This window comes from Alexandromys fortis, unplaced genomic scaffold (assembly GCF_014885135.2).
Source record: "Alexandromys fortis isolate MF-2015 unplaced genomic scaffold, M_Fortis_MF-2015_v1.1 scaffold_38, whole genome shotgun sequence".
NCBI classification, from domain to species: Eukaryota; Metazoa; Chordata; class Mammalia; order Rodentia; family Cricetidae; genus Alexandromys; species Alexandromys fortis.
In genome coordinates, this window is record NW_026067916.1 from 12,854,038 (window position 1) to 12,877,701 (window position 23,664).

At 39.2% G+C, this 23,664-nt stretch overlaps 1 protein-coding gene across 1 annotated transcript in view; it reads right to left on the bottom strand.

Moving 5' to 3' along the window:
• Reln (reelin) overlaps positions 1-23,664 on the bottom strand; it is a 420,580-nt gene that overhangs the window by 271,225 nt on the left and 125,691 nt on the right. The window contains exon 3 of the mRNA XM_050139698.1: positions 19,951-20,086. Coding sequence (XP_049995655.1) covers positions 19,951-20,086 — 136 coding nt within the window. The remainder of the gene's footprint in view (positions 1-19,950; positions 20,087-23,664) is intronic.

A 23,664-nucleotide genomic window follows, 5' to 3' on the forward strand; every position in this document is an offset into this window, starting at 1 on the left:
GCTGGAGATAACTGGTACCTGATTCCCTGGGGCATGCCGTGTTTGCATACATATGACAAAGGCCAATCTTTTTCTTTCTACTTGCTTTATTAGGATTTGCCCTGTTTCAATCAATACATAGTCAAGAAACGACCAATGAGCTCTCTTTATCTGATCCCTTCTATGGAACCTGGATACAAAGGTCCTACATACAGTAGTGTTCGAACTATGTTAACGTCAAGCTTATATCTAATTTCCTACTCACTACCACCTTAGACCACATTTACTGTTATTGCTCTCTAATTCCCACTAATATAGTCTCAATGTTTCAAATTACTTCCTCTCACATTTGCTCACAGTTTTATTTCCTGTCCCCTCTAAGAATCCCCACGGACCCTCTGAATTTCGTGTAATTCCTCATTAATACCGTGTAACGAACATCTCTCCGTTTAACGTCACCTGAGAAATTAATTAACATGTTTTTTCCTCTGCTTTGGGTCAGTGATGAATACATGAATGTGCGTGACAGTGGTTTTCCTGGAAGGCCATTGGAAATGCTTTCTACATGCAGGGCATATTTTTTCTTGTGATCCTCAGGCAATCTTTTGTTAGCTAATAATACCAACAATCTTGTCAATTTGAAGTCTTGCAATAAATTGAATGAGAATTGAGGAAAACACATCCAAGAATATAGTTTATGCAATTCACTATGATTTTCTCTTAACTAAATTTTGAAGAAGAAAAGGCTAAATAAAAGCAACAGTGCCTTCCTTCAGATGGGAAAATAAGCAGAGTGAGTCAATCACCCGGGAGGACATTTCTGTGTCACCCTACTTGGAGGGAATGATACTTAACTATTTTTAACGTAAGTATGGTTATGTGTTATTGTGCTTCATTAATGGGATATTTTATATGAGCCATTTTTCTAGATGAGTCCAGAAAAACCACAGGTTTATGGTGTAGGAGGTCCTTCTGTCTGTGTGTTGCTTTTATTAGTTAATGAATAAAGAACTGCTTTGAGCCTATGGCAGGGAAGAACAGAACTAGGCTGGAAAGCTAAGCTGTATGCTGGGAGAAAGAAGGGCAGAGTCAGAGAGAAGCCATGGAGCCTCTGCCAGAGTCAGGCATGCCGAGACTTTGCCTGTAAGCCACTGCCACGTGGTAATACACGGATTAATAGAAATGGGTTAAAATCATATGTAAGAGTTAGCCAATGAGAAGCTAGAGCTAATGGGCCAAGTAGTGATTTAATTAATACAGTTTCTATGTGATTATTTCAGAGCTGAGTGGCCGGGAACCAACCAAGTGGCTCACCTCTCTCCAACAGGTTTACCCCATGGGCAGAGAAAGAAATCTCAAACATAGTGTACAAGTGATACCATTAACAGGAAGATGCAGTGACTTCTATCTGAACTTGTTGCAGAACACCCAGATTTATAAGGTCATTGTAGAGCTAAAATACCTAAGTGAAGCACCGCTATCTTAATCAGTTATATGCTATCAGTCTGTGATGATGTGGCTTTTAGTTATTTCTAACAGTCTATGACAATGTGGTTCTTTAGTTATTTCTGTTTTGCCTGCCACCCTGAAATAGTGGGGACCTGGGGAACAGGGGTCAGTGGTCCATGGCAGGTAGTGAGCAGGAAAGAGGCCTGGGCTATACTGCAGATGGTTGCCATGGAGTTCATGGTGTGTTCCCCTCTCTAGAACCTGGTTTCCCCATTATTGTAAGGTGAGCTCGTTCTGGATACTACATAAGCCCAACAACAGGACAGACCAACTTTGCTCTCATCAGTACACTGACTTGACAATAGCCCTAAACTAGTCTTCCAAGTTATACGTCTTTATTTTGCACCCATAACCAACCTTCAAGGTGACTCAGAGGCGCTGGGATGTTCTACTGAATGAGGTCCACTGTGAATTCCCAGTTCTTAAGCTGTCATTGGAACAACTTTATAAACTGAGAGTGTTTGCTGACAAAAGTGATCAAACTTACAGAAATGGAGGTGACTATTGATTTACAAAACAATCAGTCTCTTGAGTCAGTTTGGCTATGACTTTTTCCCCATTTTCAGACATTTGAGAAATTCTCAGTTCTCAAGTGTGTAAGTGTATGCTAGCTAATACTTGGCCTTGTAAAATTTTACACACAATGACATACATTAGTTTTATCCTTTCTAGAGAAATAAAATCAAACTTTACCTATGTGTTGTGGCTTCTAAGGCAGGCAGTTGGGTGAAAGACTTTAGGGTGCACTTTCCTCACATTTACGGTGGAGTCCTAAATTTGACTTGATGCATCAAACAAAGAGCGAGGTACCAATGAGATATGACATGTTTATCAGTATTGTGCATCCTACAGCATTGCCAACTCCTCAGCTTTGATTTTTATGATTCACAACACTACTTCTTCTTTAAATGCTATTATTGTCTATTGTGACGATCTTATTTTGAAAATTAAAATATGAATTGAGCAAAATGGGCTGTGGAAAGTCCATCCTGAGACCTGGCTGAGGTGTGCCAGACTGCTAAGAGGATAGTCTGCAAGTTAGGTGTTTATACTCAGACACTGAAAATGGTGCAGAGTGGGTCAAGGAATATCAACAACCCTGAGAACTGGCAGAGGTGCACCAAAGAGCTAAAAACTACTCTCTAAGTCAGATATTCCCGCTCAGATATTGACAATGGCACGTCCTGCAAATGTGTGACTTTGGGCATCTCCATGGAAAGCATGTTTAAGTTCCTTCCGGTCTTTTGCTTTTGTTCTCTGAGACAAGTCTTGCTGGTCTGCTTCTGGAGTTTAGGTGTGAGCTATCAGCTCAGCATCTTCTCACACGCACTAATCATCCAAGCTTAAGTCTGTTCTCCCCTGCCCCACCACTGTACTAGAAAGTTCTGTGTAAATGGGCACAAAACAACAAAAACAAATTTCAAAGGTAGTTGATATCTAAACCCTGTGGTCAACTTGTTCATAAACAACTACACTTTCAGTTCCAGAAGTCTTGTTAAGCTGTTAAGTGGGTCTTGAAATGAGTAAAAATCTACTTGAGAGTATTCCAGAAATTTCATTCTCTCAATGTAGACTCAGCAGAAGGGTAGTAGCTTTAAGGCTCCTTACGTTTATAAAGAAGCAAATAAATATAAATCATCAATTTGCATAAAAATGCAAAAACTTCAATATATAGAAATCTAGCTGCCCAAAGAAAATGTCATGCTTTACAGTGGATATGAGTAGCTATGTTTCTCTGGACACAGACACACACACACACACACATACACACACACATACACACACACAATACACACACATACATACACAAACACACATACACACACATACAAACACACATATACATACACACACACTCACACACACATACACACATATACGCACACATACACACATATACACACATACACACTCACACACATACACACACACAATTTCAAAGGTTTTCTTTAGCAATGATGGGCTAAAGACCTTACACTGAACTTATTTTAGCTAATATTACCCCTGACTACACGGCAGCTGCCAATGAAGCCAACATTCTCTGCTCAGTGGCTTTTAAGGAGCTGAGAATGGAGCTTGTGTAACACTCTGCCTTCCTGGAGACTCAAACCCTCATCACTTGGAGATCTCTGTTGGTGCAGTAACTGAGACCATCACTGCGTGAGCTCAGATTCTTCTCCTCTGGTTTCTTTCATATTGACACTGATGTTGATCCTACTTGTACTCACTGCAAGTTCCCATTTGACTCCCAGGGAAACCTAAGGGCACTGATGCCCCGTGGATTTGTGCCTCTGGGAGACTGATGGACCAGTGAGCTGAGAGTAAGGGCAGCCAGATAACCAAGGATGCAATTTTTTCATCTTGTAGGGATATTATGCCTTGAATTCAGCAAAGCTAGAGATGAAAATGAAAACAGCTACTGCACAGATGAAGAAGTTTAGTGTAAATATTCTTGTGAATAGAAAAGAACGGTTGGTATTAACTATGGTCCTATTTGTTTGTATGATAACTGGAGAGCTCTAGAATACAGCTGCAGGATTTCTTTTGGAAAAAAGCTTAAAAATACTGATACTAAGAATTTACTTTGAAACCAGGTGTAGTGGCACGTGCCTTTAATCCCACCACTGAGGAAGTAGAGGCAGGAGGGTCTCTGTGAGTTCAAGGCCAGCCTGGTCTACAGAGTGAGTTCCAGGATGGCCAGGGTTGTTCCACCCAGAAACCCTGTCTCAAGAAAAAAGAAAAAGAAAAGAAAGAATTTACTTTGACAAAGAAGACAAAATAGGATGTGGAAGGAAAGATGAAAATAATGCTGTCATAAAAGCGTATTAATAAATGAGTGATAATTTTGAAGGTTTTAACGGGCGCTTACAATCACTTGGGAATGAGCTATTCAGAAAGTCAATTTCTGGTAATTTGTATGGTATAATAAAGCCAAACCCCATTTATTAATCGGCTTATATTTTGTTATATAAAATGATATTTTATTAAACAATAAAGCAATAAACGTGTGTGTGTGTGTGTGAGTGTGATTAAGCTTCTCATTCTACTGACCCTCAGGTAAAATGTTGTCAATTCCATGGGGCTTTGGAAACAGAACGTTTACCTTCAGTTGAAAGCAAACGTTTTAAAGTGTTTATTGAGATTCAATGAAGGAAGCAGACATTACAGAATGATAAAAGTTGAAGCAATGGCTGGAGCATGAGAACAGTAGTTAGGACACTGACATTATCTCCGTGCACCTCAGCGAACAGTGCAATGCAGTTTTATACCTGTCTTAGCGTTCGTTTTATTAGAATTAATTCAGAGTTAACTTTAATATGAAAATAATATAGTTTCAATGAAAAATATGCAAAACATATCAGCTATGAGGTTGTCCATCATAAGATCACATAACAATCACCCATCAGAGGGAAGCCCAATGTCTGCAGAAGACAGGCTGAGTACATACAGCACAGGACAGATATCTAATAGGATGCTATCTGCATGGTAATGTGGATGGCTGTCTATTGGGAAAACATTCATAATGTAAATGTTTCTTTCTCTTAAAAAAGCTAGGTTAGGAAACAAAGTGGATGATAGAACTCCAAATCCGTTAAAACTACAATTGAGCACATATCTATGTCTAGTGAAATACACCCTGAGGCACTGTTCTGGTTTCTGATACAGAAGAAACATGTGAGTCTATATACATGAAGGGTCTTACTAAGTAATATTTTAATATATACAAGAATTGTTTTCATAATCAGAAAAATACTTAGAATATTTTTGTTTAATTTTATTTAAATAACATTTTTTCATTCATTTTACATACCAACCATGAAGTTCCCCCCATCCTCTCCTCCAAGCTATCCCCCCATCCTTTCTGTCCCCTCCTGCTTTCCATCTATACCTCCCTCCCCTTCCACTCTTCCTGTGACTCAATTCAGAAAGGGGTATTTAACTGCACAGCAATCTGGGTCTATGGCATAAAGTAGAGAAATAGGCACCTTCAAAACTGTAATCATATGAAAGAATTCTGAATTATTTTCCTGTGGCTGATGACATTTTGTGGTTGTTTCCAAGAGATGTGAACTGCTTTTACTCCTAACACACAGGAGCTAAACAGAAACTAATGCTGCCCTTTTTTTTTTTTTTAGAAATATTGACATGTAGATAATGCAGATTCAACTGTCTATCTACAAAATGTATGCAGTATGAAAATTTCTATCTGTACCAACATATTTTAACCTTTTTTCCAGTGTATATGGCATATATCACAGATAAGAAAGTGTAAATATTTATTTCAATGCTTTAGACTACATTTAAGATCCCTTATATTGTACTGAAAACAGCCTGGTATTGACATAAAAACAGACAGGAGGACCAATGGAATCGAATTGAGGACCCGATATTAATCCACACACCTTCGAACACCTGATTTTTGACAAAGAAGCAAAAAAATATAAAATGGAAAAACAAAGCATATTCAACAAATGGTGCTGGCATAACTGGATATCAACATGTAGAAGAATGAAAATAGACCCATATCTATCACCATGCACAAAACTAAAGTCCAAATGAATCAAAGACCTCAACATAAAGCCAGCCACACTGAACCTCATAGAAGAAAAAGTGGGAAGTACACTTGAATGCATTGGCACAGGACACCACTTCCTAAATATAACCCCAGCAGCACAGGAACTGAGAGAAACAATTAATAAATTGGACCTTCTGAAACTGAAAAGATTCTGTAAATGACAATACAAAATGACAGCCTACAGAATGGGAAAAGATCTTCACTAACCCCACATCAGAGAGAGGTCTGATCTCCAAAATATACAAAGAACTCAAGAAATTGGTCATCATAAGAACAAACAATCCAATAAAAAATGGAGTGCAGACCTAAACAGAGAACTCTCAACAGAGGAATCTAAAATGGCTGAAAGACACTTAAGGAAATGTTCAACATCCTTAGTCATCAAAGAAATGCAAATCAAAACAACTCTGAGATTCCATCTTACACCTGTAAGAATTGCCAAGATCAAAAACACTGATAACAACTTATGTTGGAGAGGTTGTGGGGAAAAGGGAACACTCCTGCATTGCTGGTGGGAATGCAAGCTGGTACAGCCCCTTTGATGTCAGTGTGGCAATTTCTCAGAAAATTAGGAAACAACCTTCCTCAAGACCCAGTGGTGTTGTAGGAGCTCCTTCCGCTCCTTCAGCCAATAGCCGTTGAGATACCAGCCCATTGGGGTGTGGTCTCTCTCCCTTTAAAAAAGCGGCCACTTCCCTCTCACTCCGCCCACCTAATTTTCTGTCCTATCAAAGGGCCAAGGCAGTTTTCTTTATTAATTAACCAATGAAACAACAGATAGAAAGATGACCCTCCTCCATCACAGTAATACCACTTTTGGGTATGTATCCAAAGGATGCTCAATTGTGCCACAAGGACATGTGCTGTTCATAGTAGCATTGTTTGTCATAAACAGAACCTGGAAATAATAACCTAAATGCCCTCCGACCAAAGAATGGATAAGGAAAATGTGGTACATTTACACAATGGAGTACTACCCAGCAGAAAAAAACCCCGACATCTTGAATTTTGCAGGCAAATGGGTGGAGCTAGAAAACATCATTTTGAGTGAGGTAACCCAGATACAGAAAGACAATTATTACATATACTCACTCACAGGTGGCTTTTAAACATAAAGCAAAGAACACCAGCCCACAAATCACAATCCCAGAGAACCTAGACAACAATGAGGACCCTAAGAGAGACATACATGTATCTAATCTACATGGAAGTAGAAAAAGACAAGATCTCCTGAGTGAATTGGGAACAATCTTTAACCTTCCAAAAAATGTCAACTATAAATATTTTTCAGTGATCCTTTTTGAGAAGCCAGACGGATTCCGTGTGACCCGGATGTGGGTGTGGCTATGCTCCAAAGACTCCCATGAGCCTCGTTCTCACGATGAATAAGGAAAGGTAACAGTTTCCTCTATTCTTTTATTTTATTAATGTTGAGTTGGTGGAATGGTATTAAGATTTTTCGTGGAAACACGCAACCTATCCATGTTGATTCTAAGTGAAATTTATTATTCTGGTTGGCAAAGGAGTCTTAATAATAAGGCAGTCAATATGTTAACCAGAACTGGACTGACAGGCAAACCACTTAACTAACAACACACAAATATTTTTCAGACTTGAAAGCAAACATGACAGTATGTTCTATCCAACATTTTAATTTAAGAATTATTAGAAATTAAAGCACCTTGTTTCTTCGTTGAGAAAATTCACACATAAATATAAAAACCAGAGCAAATTTTGGACGATGCCAACTCTGTTTAATAGAGTATGTTTCCCGTGTAGACTCCTCTGAGATTTTGTTACCTGGTAAGCCCACCTTGCCCTTACCATGCCGAGTCACAACAGCAGATGCGAGAATAATTAAAAACCTATCACTCTGGACTCCACCCTCACAGCGCAGACTAGGAAATGAAGGAGTTTATGGGCGCCCTTGCCACACGTTAACCATGTCTTCGGGGTTGACGTCGGGCTTTAATGTGTATCCTTGTACTTCTCCTTCCGCGGGAAGCCCGTCTCCGGGGATCACTTGCAGAAAATAGGACACTGAGTCCATAATTAAAGTAATCTTGTTCTAGGCAGATGCTCCGTTATCACATATTACAAAAGGCATCTTGAGGGTTATAAAAAGCGCGGCAAATAGGTTTGGAGATGAGGAACAGCAATTTTTCATCTAATTTTGATCCATAGACATGTAAGTACTGACTCGCTACTTTTTGGGTTTGAGCCAAATCAGAATTATGGCGGTGAGAGGAGCCAGGCAGTCGCCAAAATGAAAGTATATTCCAGCTTTTAGCCTCAGAGTGAGGAAAGCGCTTTTGTAACCGTCTCTGCACTTAGCAAATAAGGGTGCCATCTCCAATCTGAGCATTAATGCCTGCAGGCGGATTTAGAAGGGCTTATGTGACTGAGCTTTACAGACACTTCCAACATGGTATTTTAACTAAATAGGGGTCTAGCCATTTTAGCTACCTTGCAGCTATAGTCTATGTTTTAATTAGAAGCATTTTCACTGTCTGTCTTTCCTATAGAACTCGGAATGTTGCTCGTTCAAACACACAGCTCAGACAAAGAAAGCATTCTTCATAATCCCATCCATAAACGCGAAGGGGAAGGGTCTCCCTCACACTGGACTCCAGCTAGGACTTTGCAGCGTCAGTGACTGAAACCTATGTTAGTGCTGTAAGGTGTTTTTGTTTGATGTTTATTTCATAAGCAAAAGAACTTTAAGCATAGGCTGACTTAACTGCTTGAATTAAAAATTGTGTTTTGCATGTATAGTTTCTCAAAATTTTAAAGAATAAATCTCAAGTAAAGCAAAAAAAAAAACCAAAAAACAAAAAAACAATAAAATTCTGTAACAATCCTTTCCCTGGACTTGAACCATCCAAGTTAAAAACACAGTCAATAAAATTAACCTTCAAATTTAGCATTCAAAAGTGGGAGTTCAATCAGTTTACTAAACAATACAGTTATGTACTAGAATGTTCAAATATCAGAATTAATACTTAGAATAATTTATGTAATGTCCCTGGAATTGTTAGAGAAAAACTATAGATCAGGAAATTTGAACTGCTGAGAGATTATTTTCAAATGCCCAAGCTGATATTTCCCCACACAATTGAAATATTAGAAAGCCTGCTGCTACCAGCGCATGAATGGAGGGAAAACCAAGAGATTCTAATTCTTTGGCATATACCATGCATTCACACACCAGTACTCAACGAATATTTGTTAATCCCCAATTAACACTACATCGGATTGATAAACTAGATTATATTTACTTATGGCATAGTGTCTTGATGTATACAGATGATGGTGCATGATTCAAGCAAGTGGATTATTATTGCTTATGTTCTCTGGTGAAACACTGGAAATTCAGTTATTCTAAAATGTGTAATATTTTTATTGGTGGTGTTTACTGTACAATAATAGATCACAAACGCCCTTTCATCTGAAATTTTGGGTCATTTGACCAAACCCTCTCTCCTCTACACGTCCAAGCCCTCCTCCACCTTCTGATAGTCATCCTGACACACTCAGCAATTCAGAGCCCAACACTGTAAATACAGAATCTACATGTAAGTGGGATCATGTGCCATTGGTGTCTGAGCCTGCCTTACTGCCGTGAGTATGTTTTCCTCCATAGCCACCATGTTACAAATGACAGACTGCCCCCCGTAATAATGAATAGCATTCCAATGTGCACGTAGATCACATGGCCTTTACCTGTTGGTGGATATCAGTTATTTCCACATCTTACATATTGTGAAGACTGTATAATAAACGCGAGGATGCAAACACTTCTTCAGCGTATCGATACGCTGCTGGGGCATATGGTAGCTCTACTCAGACTGTTTCTAGGACTCTCCAAAAGATGCATTCCCCTTGTCTGTGTCTTCTCCAACACTTTTTATCTTTCATCTTTTCAACAAGCATGTTTTAAAGAATTTAATAATGCTATTTGTGATTTAAATGTTGGGAATATGTACTCAGCATTTGGCCATATAAAAGGTATTTTCCAGTTTTAAATGTTTGCTTCAGCTCTGTTTACATGGAAACTATCTTGTTCTTAAGAAGTTATTTTTAGCCTTAATAATACATTTTTACACTTTTCTGGTTAATGTGGCAAAGCTTGATTGATTTTGTATAGCACTTGCCTGGTAGCCTTCTTTTATCTCTCTTTTTGTAGCTTTGTGCTTAGGTTTGACTTTCAGAAGCAACATACTGCTGCAATTTTGGAAGGACATTCTGAAAATTATTTTCAAATGGAAATTTTCACCTGTTTGTGGTCATTGTAGCTATTGGCGGACTTAGACTTGTTTAAGGGTCTGCTACATTTTATACTTCCATAATTTTAAATGATGTGTAATCCTTTCCTAATGTCCTTCTTCCTTTGAAAGTTTTCATATCCATTTTTAACTTTATACCTTTAAGGCTATAATCATTCAAGTTAATGTGAAGATATTAAATAATTTATTTTCTTCTGTCTTTAAACTCCAACACGATATTGCATTGTAGTTTGATTACCCACTGGTTTAAAATTAAAGCAAACCGATAGAATAACCCTTTTGTACACTGTGAAGATGATTGGTTTAATAAAAAGCTGAATGGCCAATTGCTAGGCAGGATTTCCAGGCACAGAGGATGCTGGGAAGAAGAAAGGCAGAGTTGCCAGCTTGACTCAGGGGGACAGACATGTGGGAGGATAGGTAAAAGCCATGAGCCATACGACAACACAGATGAAAATGTATGAGCTGATATAAGTTGTAAGAGCTAGCTAGCTAGCCTAAGCTATTGGCTGAGCTTTTATAACTAACAATAACTCTCCACCTCTATATCAGAAAGCAGATGATCCTGATGAAAACGTCCAACTACATCAATTAAAGTAATTGTCAGCATGTATTTCCTCAATTATTTCCATATTTGATTCTTAAAATTCTAGATGCTTCCCAAATGGCCTTGCTCCTCACGAGTGCCTCATGCCTTGAGGTCTGACATTTCCACCTTTTTTCCCCCTGGATTTATTTGTTTTTACTAAAGCGGTTCTTTAAAGATCTTGCTTCAAAATGATTTGTGTAGTAAAAAATCTTTAAACTATAGCTTTGAAAATCACTTTGCTTTCATATTTGCCACACTTGAGGCACAGAACCCCAGGATAATGGTTGTTTTCCGTTATGACTTTGAAGGTAGTTTTTCTTTGTCTTCAGATGAGAAGATCATTGTCCTGCTAAGTTTTAGGTGACACGCCTTTTCTCTAGGTGGCTTGGGTATTTTGGGTTGTAATATTCTGAAGGCTAATTACCAGTTGTATCATTGCTAATTTACTTTATCTTAGGTAGAAAAGATGTTTACCTTTTCCTTAGCTAAAAATTCTTCTCCACTATCTCCTTACAGTTGCCCAATCTCATTCCTTGTTTTATCTCCTTCTAACATTTATATTAGATGTTAATTCTTAACATGGAGTTTTATATCAAGCAATTGATGTAACAACCACTGTCTGCTTTACTCAGGAGTTAAGAACTGGCTGCTCTTCCAGAAGACCCAGGTTTGATTCTGTAACTCCAACTCCAGGGGATCTGCCACCCTCTTCTGGCCGCTCAGTCATACATGTCAGATAAAATACCCATACACATAAAAGAACAAAAGAGAACAACCCTGAAGGAAGCAACTCAGAGGAGAAGGGGCTTAGTTTTGGTTCATAGCTGAAGGTATAACCTATTGCAGCAGGAAAGTCGGTGCAGGACTGTGGAGCATTGGATCGCTGCACAACTGCAGTCAGGAGGAAGAGAGCAGTGGATGTTGGTGTTTAGCTGACTTTCTCCTTTTTATGCAGACCAGGGAACGGTATCACCCGCTCTGAGGGTGGCCTTCTCCATATCACTGAGAGATAATCCCCGCTATGCACAGCCAGAAGCTTGCCTCCTAGGTGTTAGTAGACCTGTCAGGCAGGTAGAATCAACCACCAGAGCAACTCTTCACACGTTGAGGGGTTAGTATCTCATAAGTAACTTATCTTTATGGATTACTCCAGGAAGATAGCAAACTTTTTTTTTTCTCTGTGTTTCCAGAAAATGGATGCTTCATTTAGCGCACCTCTTTTCAGCGGCCCCTCCTTTCTTGCCTTCTACTATTTTTAAAGGGGCTCTCACAGTTCTGTGTCTACACAGGTTTGGAATCCTAAGTCTGGGTTTAAATGTCCGTAGGACATGACAGCTTTGGCTCTGCCTCTTCAGCCAACCTAGACATTTCTCCTTTCTCCTGGAGTCTGGTGGGGCCTCCTTCTCGCAGATCTCAATGTTTACGGCCTTAGCCCCCAATTTCTATATGATTTTAGCAGGGAAACACCTGCTGGATCAGCTTAGTCTTCCCTGATGCCAGACGTCCTCTACAAACACAGCTGTAATCTGTAGAGAGTTGAGCATGGCAACACATTCCTCTAGGCTTTCTTCACCCCATCCCAAGCATCTCCCAGCCCCCACGTTGTCTTCATGAATCCCATTCCCAATGTGCCATAGGATAGTAGTTTAAGATAGGAGGTAAAAGGTCAAAATTCGAGTCGAATTTATTGGTTTGATCCTTTTAGGAACTTCTGGCTTAGAAGGCATGGTGGGTACATGCCAGCACACGCCAGCACACGGAAGGTGGTGTTTGCTGTTAATACAACACTACTGCTCTCACCACCGCCGCCACCATCAAGTGACATGTTAAGCTCTATTATTGCTCTTATATTAATAATGAGTAGCCCTCCAGATGACATCACTTAAATAATAGGCACATGAGAGGAAGCGTCCACGGGTGAGAACACCGAGTAAGAACAGACTGTGCCGCAACTATACTTTGAAATGTATAGTTACTTTCTACAAACATCCAAGTAATGCCAGAGGAGAAGCTGGTCCAGCAGATTCTCTAAACCTGTCACGTACAAGGGAACTTTCTGGAAGGGCTAAAATGGTGTGTATCTGTGCTAGTCAGCTGCAGTGACAACAACCACTGGTCACATGACATGAGTGAGAGCTTGAAATGTAGCTGGCTGTGCTGAGAACCCGCATTTCAAATTTTATTAATTTTAGTTAATCTAGTTCAAACAGTTATACGTGGCTTGTAGTTACTGTGCTACAAAGTACAATTCCAAACAAGTCTTAGAATATATGTATGTGCACATGGCTGTAGCCAGGTCAGTTATATAGGAAAAAATAATAGCTGTTTCAATTTTTATGTGAAAGGATTAAAAATTTTATTTGCCAACTGCACCCATGATTTAATATTCTGATTTTGGACTAGAAGTAAAGTTAAAAAATAACACCAGTGATTGCCTCTGTTACCCAAGTGTTCAGACATTGGCAAACCATCGTGCGTCCGCTGCCATGGGAAAAATGTATTTACCTGTTTCTCCAAAGTCACTGCTATTGTTCAACTTTGGGATGAAAATTCACTAGGGGCTTCTAAAACTGGCTAAATAATTTCTAAAAATGGAGAAATAGCTTAAACCTCCCCACAAATATCACGTAAGGTTGGATTTGGAGGCATTTCTCACTGTATTATGGGAAGCTGGTAGACTTTGTTCATCTGCTTCCCAAACATTCCATGAGTTTCTGAGTCAGATGCGCCAGGTTCAGCTGTCCCACCTCACCCACAATGTCCGGCAGAGAAGAGCAACTCTGGCTCCAAACCCCAGGCCCTTCTAAACGCTCTCAACATCCTCACCCCATAAACTGAAGCCATGCAAGGGGAAGATGGTACTTTGCCACAGACTTCTCCCAACTGTCTGGAAAGCAAGTATCTTCAGAAAGGAACAATTCTCTAGCACAGCTTTTTATCCTGGGGTGGAATTCTGCTACAAAATATCCATCTCCAGCACTGAGAGGCATCCCTACTCCTCTGCCGGTCTTATGACTGATACAAAGAAGGGGGTCCTGAGGAGACCCTAGGAGATTATCCTAATAGAATCATGAAGCCTTACCTTGTGGACTTTTGGAGGAAGAAAGAAGAAAGAAAGGAATGGAGAAAAGAAACATGAAGACGGTTGTTTTTACTTTCCAGAATTTGCTAAACTTTTAAAATATGACCCACTATTAATATGACAATTGGTTTCTTTGACCCTTCTTGGAGTTTGATGTATATATTTTATCTCAACCACATTCCACTCAATTAAAAATTAAATCCACAAGAAGCGCCCTGACCTCATTTGCCAAGGTGCTGATCTCGGAGAGCACACGCTAGACTGTCACCTTGTGCAGCCTAATTGGCTGTGTAACTCTGATAAAAAGCAAGGGCCGGCGGGAGGTGAGAACCACAGCCAGGCTCCCCACATTTCCCTCTACGGATGAATAATATATTTTTTTATCCTGTCATTCACGGGGACATTTCTGAGCAGCATGAAAATAATTGTCTCAAATTGGAGGATGTGTATTAAAAAAAAAAAAAAAGAAAATCAGACCGTCAGGGGGAAAAAAGAGAATTGAGATTTACAGACGAAATTCCTTATTCAGAAAACAGTGTAGCTAGTTGACCTCACGGTAGGGATGCATCATTTCAGACTTACGGGAGAGATGATTTATTCTCTGCAGCAAACTGCATGTAGTCAAGCAGAATCTGTATGTATCAACTGCCGACACCCTCGTTTGCGGCACAAATGAACTCCCAGCAGACAGGGATGTGGGGTCACTGTCTTATTTCAGGTGTTTAAGTAACAAAGCAGACATAATTGTGGGATTTCCTTTGGATGGATGGAAATAAATGGACAACCAACTACCATTTTTTTTTTCTCAAGGGATTCTCCGGGCAGGCTGGAATGGTTTCCATCAAAAGTTAAAAGCATCCGGGCTACACTCAAGACAGTGCTTCAGGACTCTGTACCAATTCTATCTCAAGCCTTACAGGCATTCAGAAACCGCTAGTGTCTTCAATTCTTCAAATGATCATTTTGGTTCTTGTTTAAAGTTCTTTAAAAACAATCACCCTAGAAGTTATTTCCTTGGCAATATCAAGTATGATCCCTCCCAGATCCCTCTTTGCTCATCCAAGTTTACCTTAGATAGAAAATATCTCAGTTCATTTTTTTTTTCAGTTTTTGTGCCTCTTGGTACCTGGCTGAGCTGGGAAACTGAGTTGCTCATCTGTGATGCTCGTCTGGGGATCTGGCTGAGCTGGGTAACTCTGTGCAGATTTCTAACAGTGGGACACACCCGCAGACACGCGGGCAAGGTTCCAATGCTGCACTGAAGATTCTATGTGACTTAAATGGCATGGGTATAATTATTCTCTTTAATAAAATAGAAAAGTGATCACCTTAAATGTAAGAGCAATGGGAAAAATATCACTTTTATCTCAGGCTGTTTTGCTCACACTTACTTAAGACTCGTTATTCAACATTTCTGTACTTCAATGTCCTCATCTATAAAGTGAGAATAATTCTCTAAAGTGGGCTCCATTGTTATGAGAATGATTAGATTAAATTAGACGAACGGTGTGCATAAGGTAAATTAAACATTGTTATTTCCCTGATGTCTTTTTCAATCGTTTCTAAAGTTAAAAGGCATGAAGGTTGCTCTGTCTTCTTCCGCCCCTCCTTCGCATTCCTGCTTTATCCTTGAATCCTTCCTTCCTGTCCCTACCTGTGTTCCCCCTCTCTCCTCTCTTACACCCCCTTTTCTACTCGAGGTTTATTAGTCTGAGATAAACAGGACAGCAATAAGCCATGAATGTGAGGAAATGAGACAACACCAGGTAGACGGGGTCATCAACAGGTGAGAAACAGCGATGCTAAGCCCGTGGTCGCTCTTGTCTGTATGGATCAGTAGAGCTGATCCTTCAACCTCTCCCTCATCCGCACGTGCCTCACCTCTGTCTCCCACGTGACTATTTTTAAACAAGAAGGACTGTAAGCACAGCCCATTGCTGCAGTTGGCCCTTCACACAGCCTAAATTATTTACTAGAAAGGTACACGACACATTATAGAATTGTCTTGGATTTCAGCTCAAATGTATTTAATTCTTGGTGCAAAAACTTTTAAAAATGTTTCAAAGTGAGTGACTTGGTTTAAAACTATGAAAATTTCAACACAGAGATTGGCTGTGCTGAGGCTAAAAATCGGAGTGTACTATCAACTCCATCAGCCTTACGAAGACCGTGCACACGCTAAGTTAGATACCAGTCACTGAATGTCTTCACAGCTAGCATTCCATGTGTCTTAAGACATGAAGTAACACATTAAAATCACAAAAGGAAGAAAGCAGAATGGGAGCCTATGACTTTAAATATCTAAAGATATATTTAGGGCTGGCAGGATGACTGAGTGAGTGAAGGTGATTGCCAGCAAGGGTGATGATCTAAGATGTCAACCTCATAACCCACACAGTGGAAAGAGAACACAGCTCCTGCAGATTATTCTCTGATCTCACATGTGGGATCATGCGCATGCCCCTACTGCTCCTGCAAAAAGGAAGTACATGCAATTTTAAAATTAAAGTATATTTTTAAAACCCTCAAACCTTTATAGCAATAATATATAGTTGGCTAATAAAAACGCATTTAAAGGAATTCAGAACTGGGGCCTAGGACGCTGCTCAGCTGGTGAAGTGCTTAGCACACCATCCCAAGGACCTATGCTTGGTGCCCTAACACCCTTGTAAAGTTGCAAAAGCTAAAGCATGGTTACACTGTAATCCCAGCACTGGGAAGGCAAACACAGGTGGTTCCCTCAGGCTTATCCCTTAGCTAGCCTGGACTAACATAGGTGGTTCCCTCAGGCTTATTCATTAGTTAGCCTGGACTAACATAGGTGGTTCCCTCAGGCTTATTCATTAGCTATCCTGGGCTAACATACATGGTTCCCTCAGGTTTATCCATTGGCTAGCCTGGACTAACATTTGTGGTTCCCTCAGGCTTATCCATTGGCTAGCCTGGGCTAACATTTGTGGTTCCCTCAGGCTTATCCATTAGTTAGCCTAGTCTAATTGATGAACTCAGGTTCCGGTGAGAGACAGAGTCTCAAAAAAACAAATGTGTACAGATAATGAAGAATGAAACTGGATATTGGCTTCCTCATATAAACACACAGGCACACACACATACACACACATGCACACATGCACACACATACACACATGCACACACGCACGTGCGCGCACACACACACGGCACACATACACACACGCACACATACATGTACACACATGCGCACTCACACACACGTTTACACATAGGTTTACACACACACAAGAAGTCAGGAATAGGCCAAAAAAAAGTGAAAACAGGAGAAAAGATAGTCTTCGAGAAAAAAAATTGTTAATTACATTGGTTTGACTTTTACATGTTATATACATGTAACTGAATTATGACTGCATTCTACAAAGAAGTATTAACATTGTATGCCAATTAAGAAGTAAAAAGCAGGAAAAGAACTCTCCCACCTTCACAATCAAAGCTCTAATTTCAAGGCTAATTGGAAAAGAGAATATATAGTGTGCATTTACATATAAATACTATAGATTATTGTACTGTTTCAGTTCTGTTTGATGTTTAAAATCAATATTGAATATTGTCGATATTTAATGTTAACAATCTTTAAGTATTGTTGGACAGTGACTAACTATTGATGCATATATGCATAAACTATGCATATATACATAAATAGTAAATACAGTAGTAAGGAATATAGGTAGGAAAATACAAACACGACTTTAGCAGTCCATGCTCAGTCTCCCTTTCCTCTGTCTTTCACAAGTGAGAGGGAAAGAGATCAGTGAAAGAATTCCACCCACAAAGGACACATCGTCCATGACGTAACTGCTTATCGAGAGCCCTAGAAAGTGTGAACAATATCATCAAATCTTGTTGAAACTGTAATTGAGAGTGACTTCATTCCTTTTCACACAAAACTGTATCCTGAACAAATGGAATTTTCTGACTGACTGCTAAGAAAACACATACCAGAGATAAGACTTTAAAAACTCAGGAGAAACAAGATTTCATATTGTAGGAACAGTGAGATCAAAAAACCATCTGTGATGTGTAATTTTTGTTGGCAAACTGACTCACCTTGTCATGATGGGGACATCCTCATCATGACGGACATTTCCTTATCATGATGGGGACATCCTTGCCATGATGGGGACATCCTCGCCATGATGGGCATTTCCTCGCCATGATGGGGACAACCTTGCCATGATGAATACTTTTTCACCATGATGGATACTTTTTTTTTTTTTACCATGATGGGCACTATTCTCTCAAGCTTTGAGCCAAAACAAATCCTTCTCCCATAAGTTACTTTTTGTCAATTATTTGGACACAGTAATAAAAAATATTCAAAAATCATATTTTTAGTATATCTTAAAATAAGTTCAATTAAAAACTTAAATTTTGGAATTTATCATAACTCATGGTTTCGATTTTGAGCAGCATAGTCAAGGATATAGTTTCAAGCCTCACTATGAGAAAAATAAAACAAAGAAGAAAACTTGGGTTTGTTTGAGGTAGGCAGTTTTATACTGTTTCCATTACTGTATGTTTCCTCTTTTTAAAAAAATCCATTCTTATTTTAAAGTAAGTTATATACGCATGCTGCAAGCGGCAGGGACCATTACTAAGCTAAAACCAACTGTGCCACTGGAGATCATATAGCCTGTGGTGTGGGAGAATTGTCTGTATTCTGTCAATCATGTTTTAAATAAATGCTGATTGGCCAGGCAGGAAGTATAGGTGGGTCAACCAGACAGGAAGTAGAGGTGGGGTGATGAGAACAGGAGTATTCTGGGAAGCAGGAAGCTCCCTTCACACTCCTGCCCAGACTCCGAAGAAGCAACATGTGATCTGCCCTCTGTGAAAAGTACTGAGCCACATGGCTGACACAGATCAGAATAATGGGTTAATATAAGCTACAAGAGCTAATAAGTAGCCTGAGATAATGGGCCAATCAGTTTATAATCTTATGGATATCTCTGTGTGTGATTTTCTTTGGGGTTTGCCGGCTATGGGGTACCAGGCAGGACAGATACCCCAATGAGCAGGCCTTCATGTTACAATACTGTCTTAAAGTCGTGGCTTTCATGTAAAATATCTCCCATAGGTTTATGCGTTGAAGGCATGGTCTCCAGAAGGTGGCACTATGTGGGAAGTTTGTAGAACTTTAGGAGGTAGAAGCTAGCTAAAGAAAGCAGGGTATTGGGGACATGGCTTTGAAGGACATTGGTCATTCTCATATTCTCATTATCTTCTACTGTCTCCATTACCCCAACTCCATCAACAAACTGTATAATCTTCCATGCTACCTGTTCCTGCTGCCACGATGCTCTACCAACCACAGAGCAAACAGACTAGGACTACGCCCCCTGCAGCCAGGGGAAGCACATTAGGTGAGGTTTACATACTGCTGCAACCCCACACTGTGTAACCCCCATCTTCAGTGACATCTTAACTTCTCACGATCCCCCTCCTCCTCCTGCCTGCTCACTGACTTCTAGTCTATTAAGCATTGTTGTTAGCTGGAACTGAATAAATACAGAGCTTATAAATAAAAAATGCAAAACAAAATCTTAGTTGGAATGCCAAGCAATGATGACACACGCCTTTAATCCCAGCACTTGGGAGGCAGAGACAGCAGGATCTCAGTGAGCTCACGGCCCAGCCTGATCTACAAAGAGAGTCCTGGGACAGCCAGAGCTGTTACACAGAGAAATCTTGTCTTGAAAAAACAAAAACAAAAGCAAAAGAAAACAAAAAAAATGGAAACTAACTACTTTACAACTGACATTGACTTATTTTAATGCTGCAAGTAATGATTTTAATTGAAGTCAACCTGTTGGCATAACTAGCTCCTCTGTGTGAGCCCTCTAAAGGCAGTATTTAACCCCCACACACATTTGCCACATCCACCTTAGGTACTCACATGAAATTCACACAGCCCGTGCCAGCTGGGGGAGCGATCCAGACAAAGCTGAGGTTGGTTGTCGGCAGGTGACTCACATGAGAGGCCACCACGCTGCACATAAACTGGTTACCAAACTGGTGGTCGGACATAATCCCTGCAAGACAGAAAGGGAGGGATTTTACAAAGAGAACAAATTGAAATAGCCCTTACTGCCCACCCAAACATAATGACATTTGATCGATGCCTTCGATCCTCTGTAACAAAACAGTTCTCTTAATGTTAACACAAGTAAAAAGACTGATGAAAAACTCAACAATATGGAAACAACTTATTTAGAAAATAGACAAAATACTTGAAGAGATTCTGTACCAAAAAATAAATAAATAAATAAAAATACATGTGGCAAGTAGCATACAAAAATGCTCAACACTGCTGCAAACTGCAAACCAAAACAATAACATGGCATCTACTGGCATCACAAGAGCCCAACGACATGGACAATACTGCCTTCTGGTGAGGATAAATATTCCTCAGTCCCTTGAGAAGACAATTTTCTCGTAGAACTGAAAGTACTATTACCATAACACATAGTGATTGCTGTATTACTGCTCACCCATGTGAAATGAAACTTGCATTCACAGACATAAAAAAAATGTTTGAAGCAATTTTGTTAATTTTTCACTCAGAAGTGACTAGAAGTAATTTCAGGAGATGGACAAATAAATTAACTATGATATACTCAGGAAATAGTCTAATTTAGCAAAAATGGAAAAAATGAATAAGCTATGCAAGTATATAAAGAAAACTGAAATATGTATAGCACAAATATATATAGCACAAGTTCATATAAACAACAATAGCACAATGTAATAGAGGTTGTCCACTCACTCCGTATCTATTCAGTATAGTACTTGAGATTCTAGCTAGAGCAATAAGACAATAAAAGGAGATCAAGGGGATACAAATCAGGAAAGAAGAAGTCAAACTCTCACTATTTGCTGATGATATGATAGTTTACAAAAGCAACTCCCAAAAAAATCTACCAAGAAACTTCTACAACACATAAACTCTTTGTTATTGTAGTAGAATACAATATTAATAAAAAACCAGTAGCCCTCCTTTATAGAGATGATAAACGAGCTGAGAAAGAAATCAGAGAAGCATCACCCTTTACAATAGCCACAAATAACATAAAATATTTTGGAATAACTCTAACCAAACAAGTGGAAGACTTGTATAATAAGAACTTTACATCTTTGAAGAAAGAAATTGAAGAAGACACCAGAAAATGGAAAGATCTCCCATGCTCTTGGGTAGGTAGAATTAACATAGTAAAAATGGCAATCTTACCAAAAGCAATCTACAGATTCAATGCAATGCCCAGCAAAATTCTTCACAGATCTTAAAAGAACAATACTTAACTTCATATGGAAAAACAAAAAAAACCAGGATAGCTAAAACAATCCTGTACAATAAAAGAACTTCTGGAGGCATCACAATTCCTGACTTCAAACTCTACTATAGAGTTACAGTACCGAACAGCCTGGTATTGGCATAAGAACAGATAGAAGGACCAATGGAACCCAATCAAAGACCCAGTTATCAATCCTCACACCTACAAATGCCTGATTTTTGACAAGGAAGCAACCAATATAAAATGGAAAAAAGAAAGCATATTCAACAAATGGTGCTGGCATAACTGGATATCAACATGTAGAAGAATGAAAATAGACCCATATCTATTGCCATGCACAAAACTCAGGTCCAAATGGATCAAAAACCTCAACATTAAACCAACCATTCTGAACCTCATAGAAGAGAAAGTGAGAAGTACACTTGAACACATTGGCTCCAGAGTGTTCCCAGCACAGTTTGAATGAACAGAAAGTTAAGAGAATTCTGCACAAATGCAGACCTAGTGATGAGGGTGAACCTAGAAAATGATAAGAAGGGAATGGCAGAAGTCAGAAAGGATTCCATTGTCCCTCAAAGCAAAATTCACTGCTTTCACCATGACCTCGGTGCCTCTCTGTCATGATTGACATACAGGCCATACTTCCACCCTGATCTCCTCAATGACTGTGTCACAGCTGATGCCCAGGTCACTGTGCCCACCCTGATCTTCTCAATGACTGGGTGTGTTCACAACAGACATGTAACTCACATATAATTGGCATCCTATTCTTGAGATATCTGAAATCTAAATATGATAATACATTTAAATTTACAGTTTTTCCTCTGTTGCATGCAGGGAAACATTTGCATATTGAGTTTTTAATCATACTTCTAAAGGAAAAGATCTAAAATAGAAGGATCTAATTATGTTGCTTCTTAAGGAAATGGGAGAAAATTAATCCTCCATGTGTGTAATGTATTTAATCGGTGTTTTTTATAGTCATTGTTGTGGTTATAGAGAAACTATCATATGAAACATTTCATACAGAATTTTATCCCTTGAGCAAATACATAGAAGAGAACTTGGCTCTTAGCAAAAGAATACAGGAATAATTCAGGAATAATACAGGAATACAGCAAAAGAATACGTGTATGGGTCTCCTGATCTGATGTGGGATGTATGTGTATGGTAGAACACTAGTCTACCATACAAATTCTGAAGCTTTACAAAATAAGGTACCTGTCTTGATTTCTCCGTGATGTTAAACTCTTTCCTCTTAGATGTTTTATACACATATCAGAAAAACGGAATATTCACAGACTACTAATGTCTACATTAGCAATCAGTAGAACTTTAATATACACAGTCCTTTATGGAAAGAGTATGACCATCTGAGTTCATTGTCGGACAAGCCATTAGATTACTAGTTTATTACTACCCAGTCTTTATTTTCTTATGAAAACTGTGTTAGGAAAGAAACCCATAGCAGCTTCCTTTATCCATATCACACATTTGCAAGGCTCATCTCCTAACGTCTTTAATTATTCTAAACTTCCCTCCATGATCCCTTTTAAAGGCAGTGACACACATTTCTGTACCTTCCGGGATGTCATTTTCCCTGACATGCCTTCAGCTATTTTAAGTTTGCCACTAAACCTTGCATGAACCCATTTTCCCCTGAGGAATACTTCCCCATCTTTTAATGTGCATACTGTGGGGTCCTCAAAACTAGAACTGAGAATTCTATGAGTCCCAATCTATAAAATAAAATTTGCATGGTCTCATAAGACATAATTTATTTGCTTCCAAAAACCACACTGAAAATTTTAATAACCAAAACAACAATCTTGTGAGAAAATGAAATTCATGTTAGGCTTTGTGGATTTGAAACATAGGTTACTCTAGCCTGGGGTTACTCAAGCCTGCTTAGTTTCCATGGTTAGTTAACATCGGGAGTCAGAGACGTGTTCTGGTTTGTTTGTTGCGAATTTCGGATGAAAACGTCTGTGCACAGGAGTCAAAGGGCAAGTGCATTGAAACTTCAGTACGGTGCATGAAAAATGCACCTGCCAATCAGACAGATAAAATACTGCAAGTATTACTTTGAGTTTTCTAAGACTTCAAGAACACTTGGTAGAATGGTGTGTCAGAAAGTCCAATAAAGTTATTGTCTTACAACTACTTAAGATGTATAAAACTAGAATATTTGGATATGTTAGATCATTGTCTCTATTTTCCCTTTGATTTCATCCTGTGCACATTCTGTAAAAGGTTTCGTCGGCTAATGAGACAGTGCTCTGAAAACCTAGTTTGGGAAGTTAGCATGTTCCTTAGAG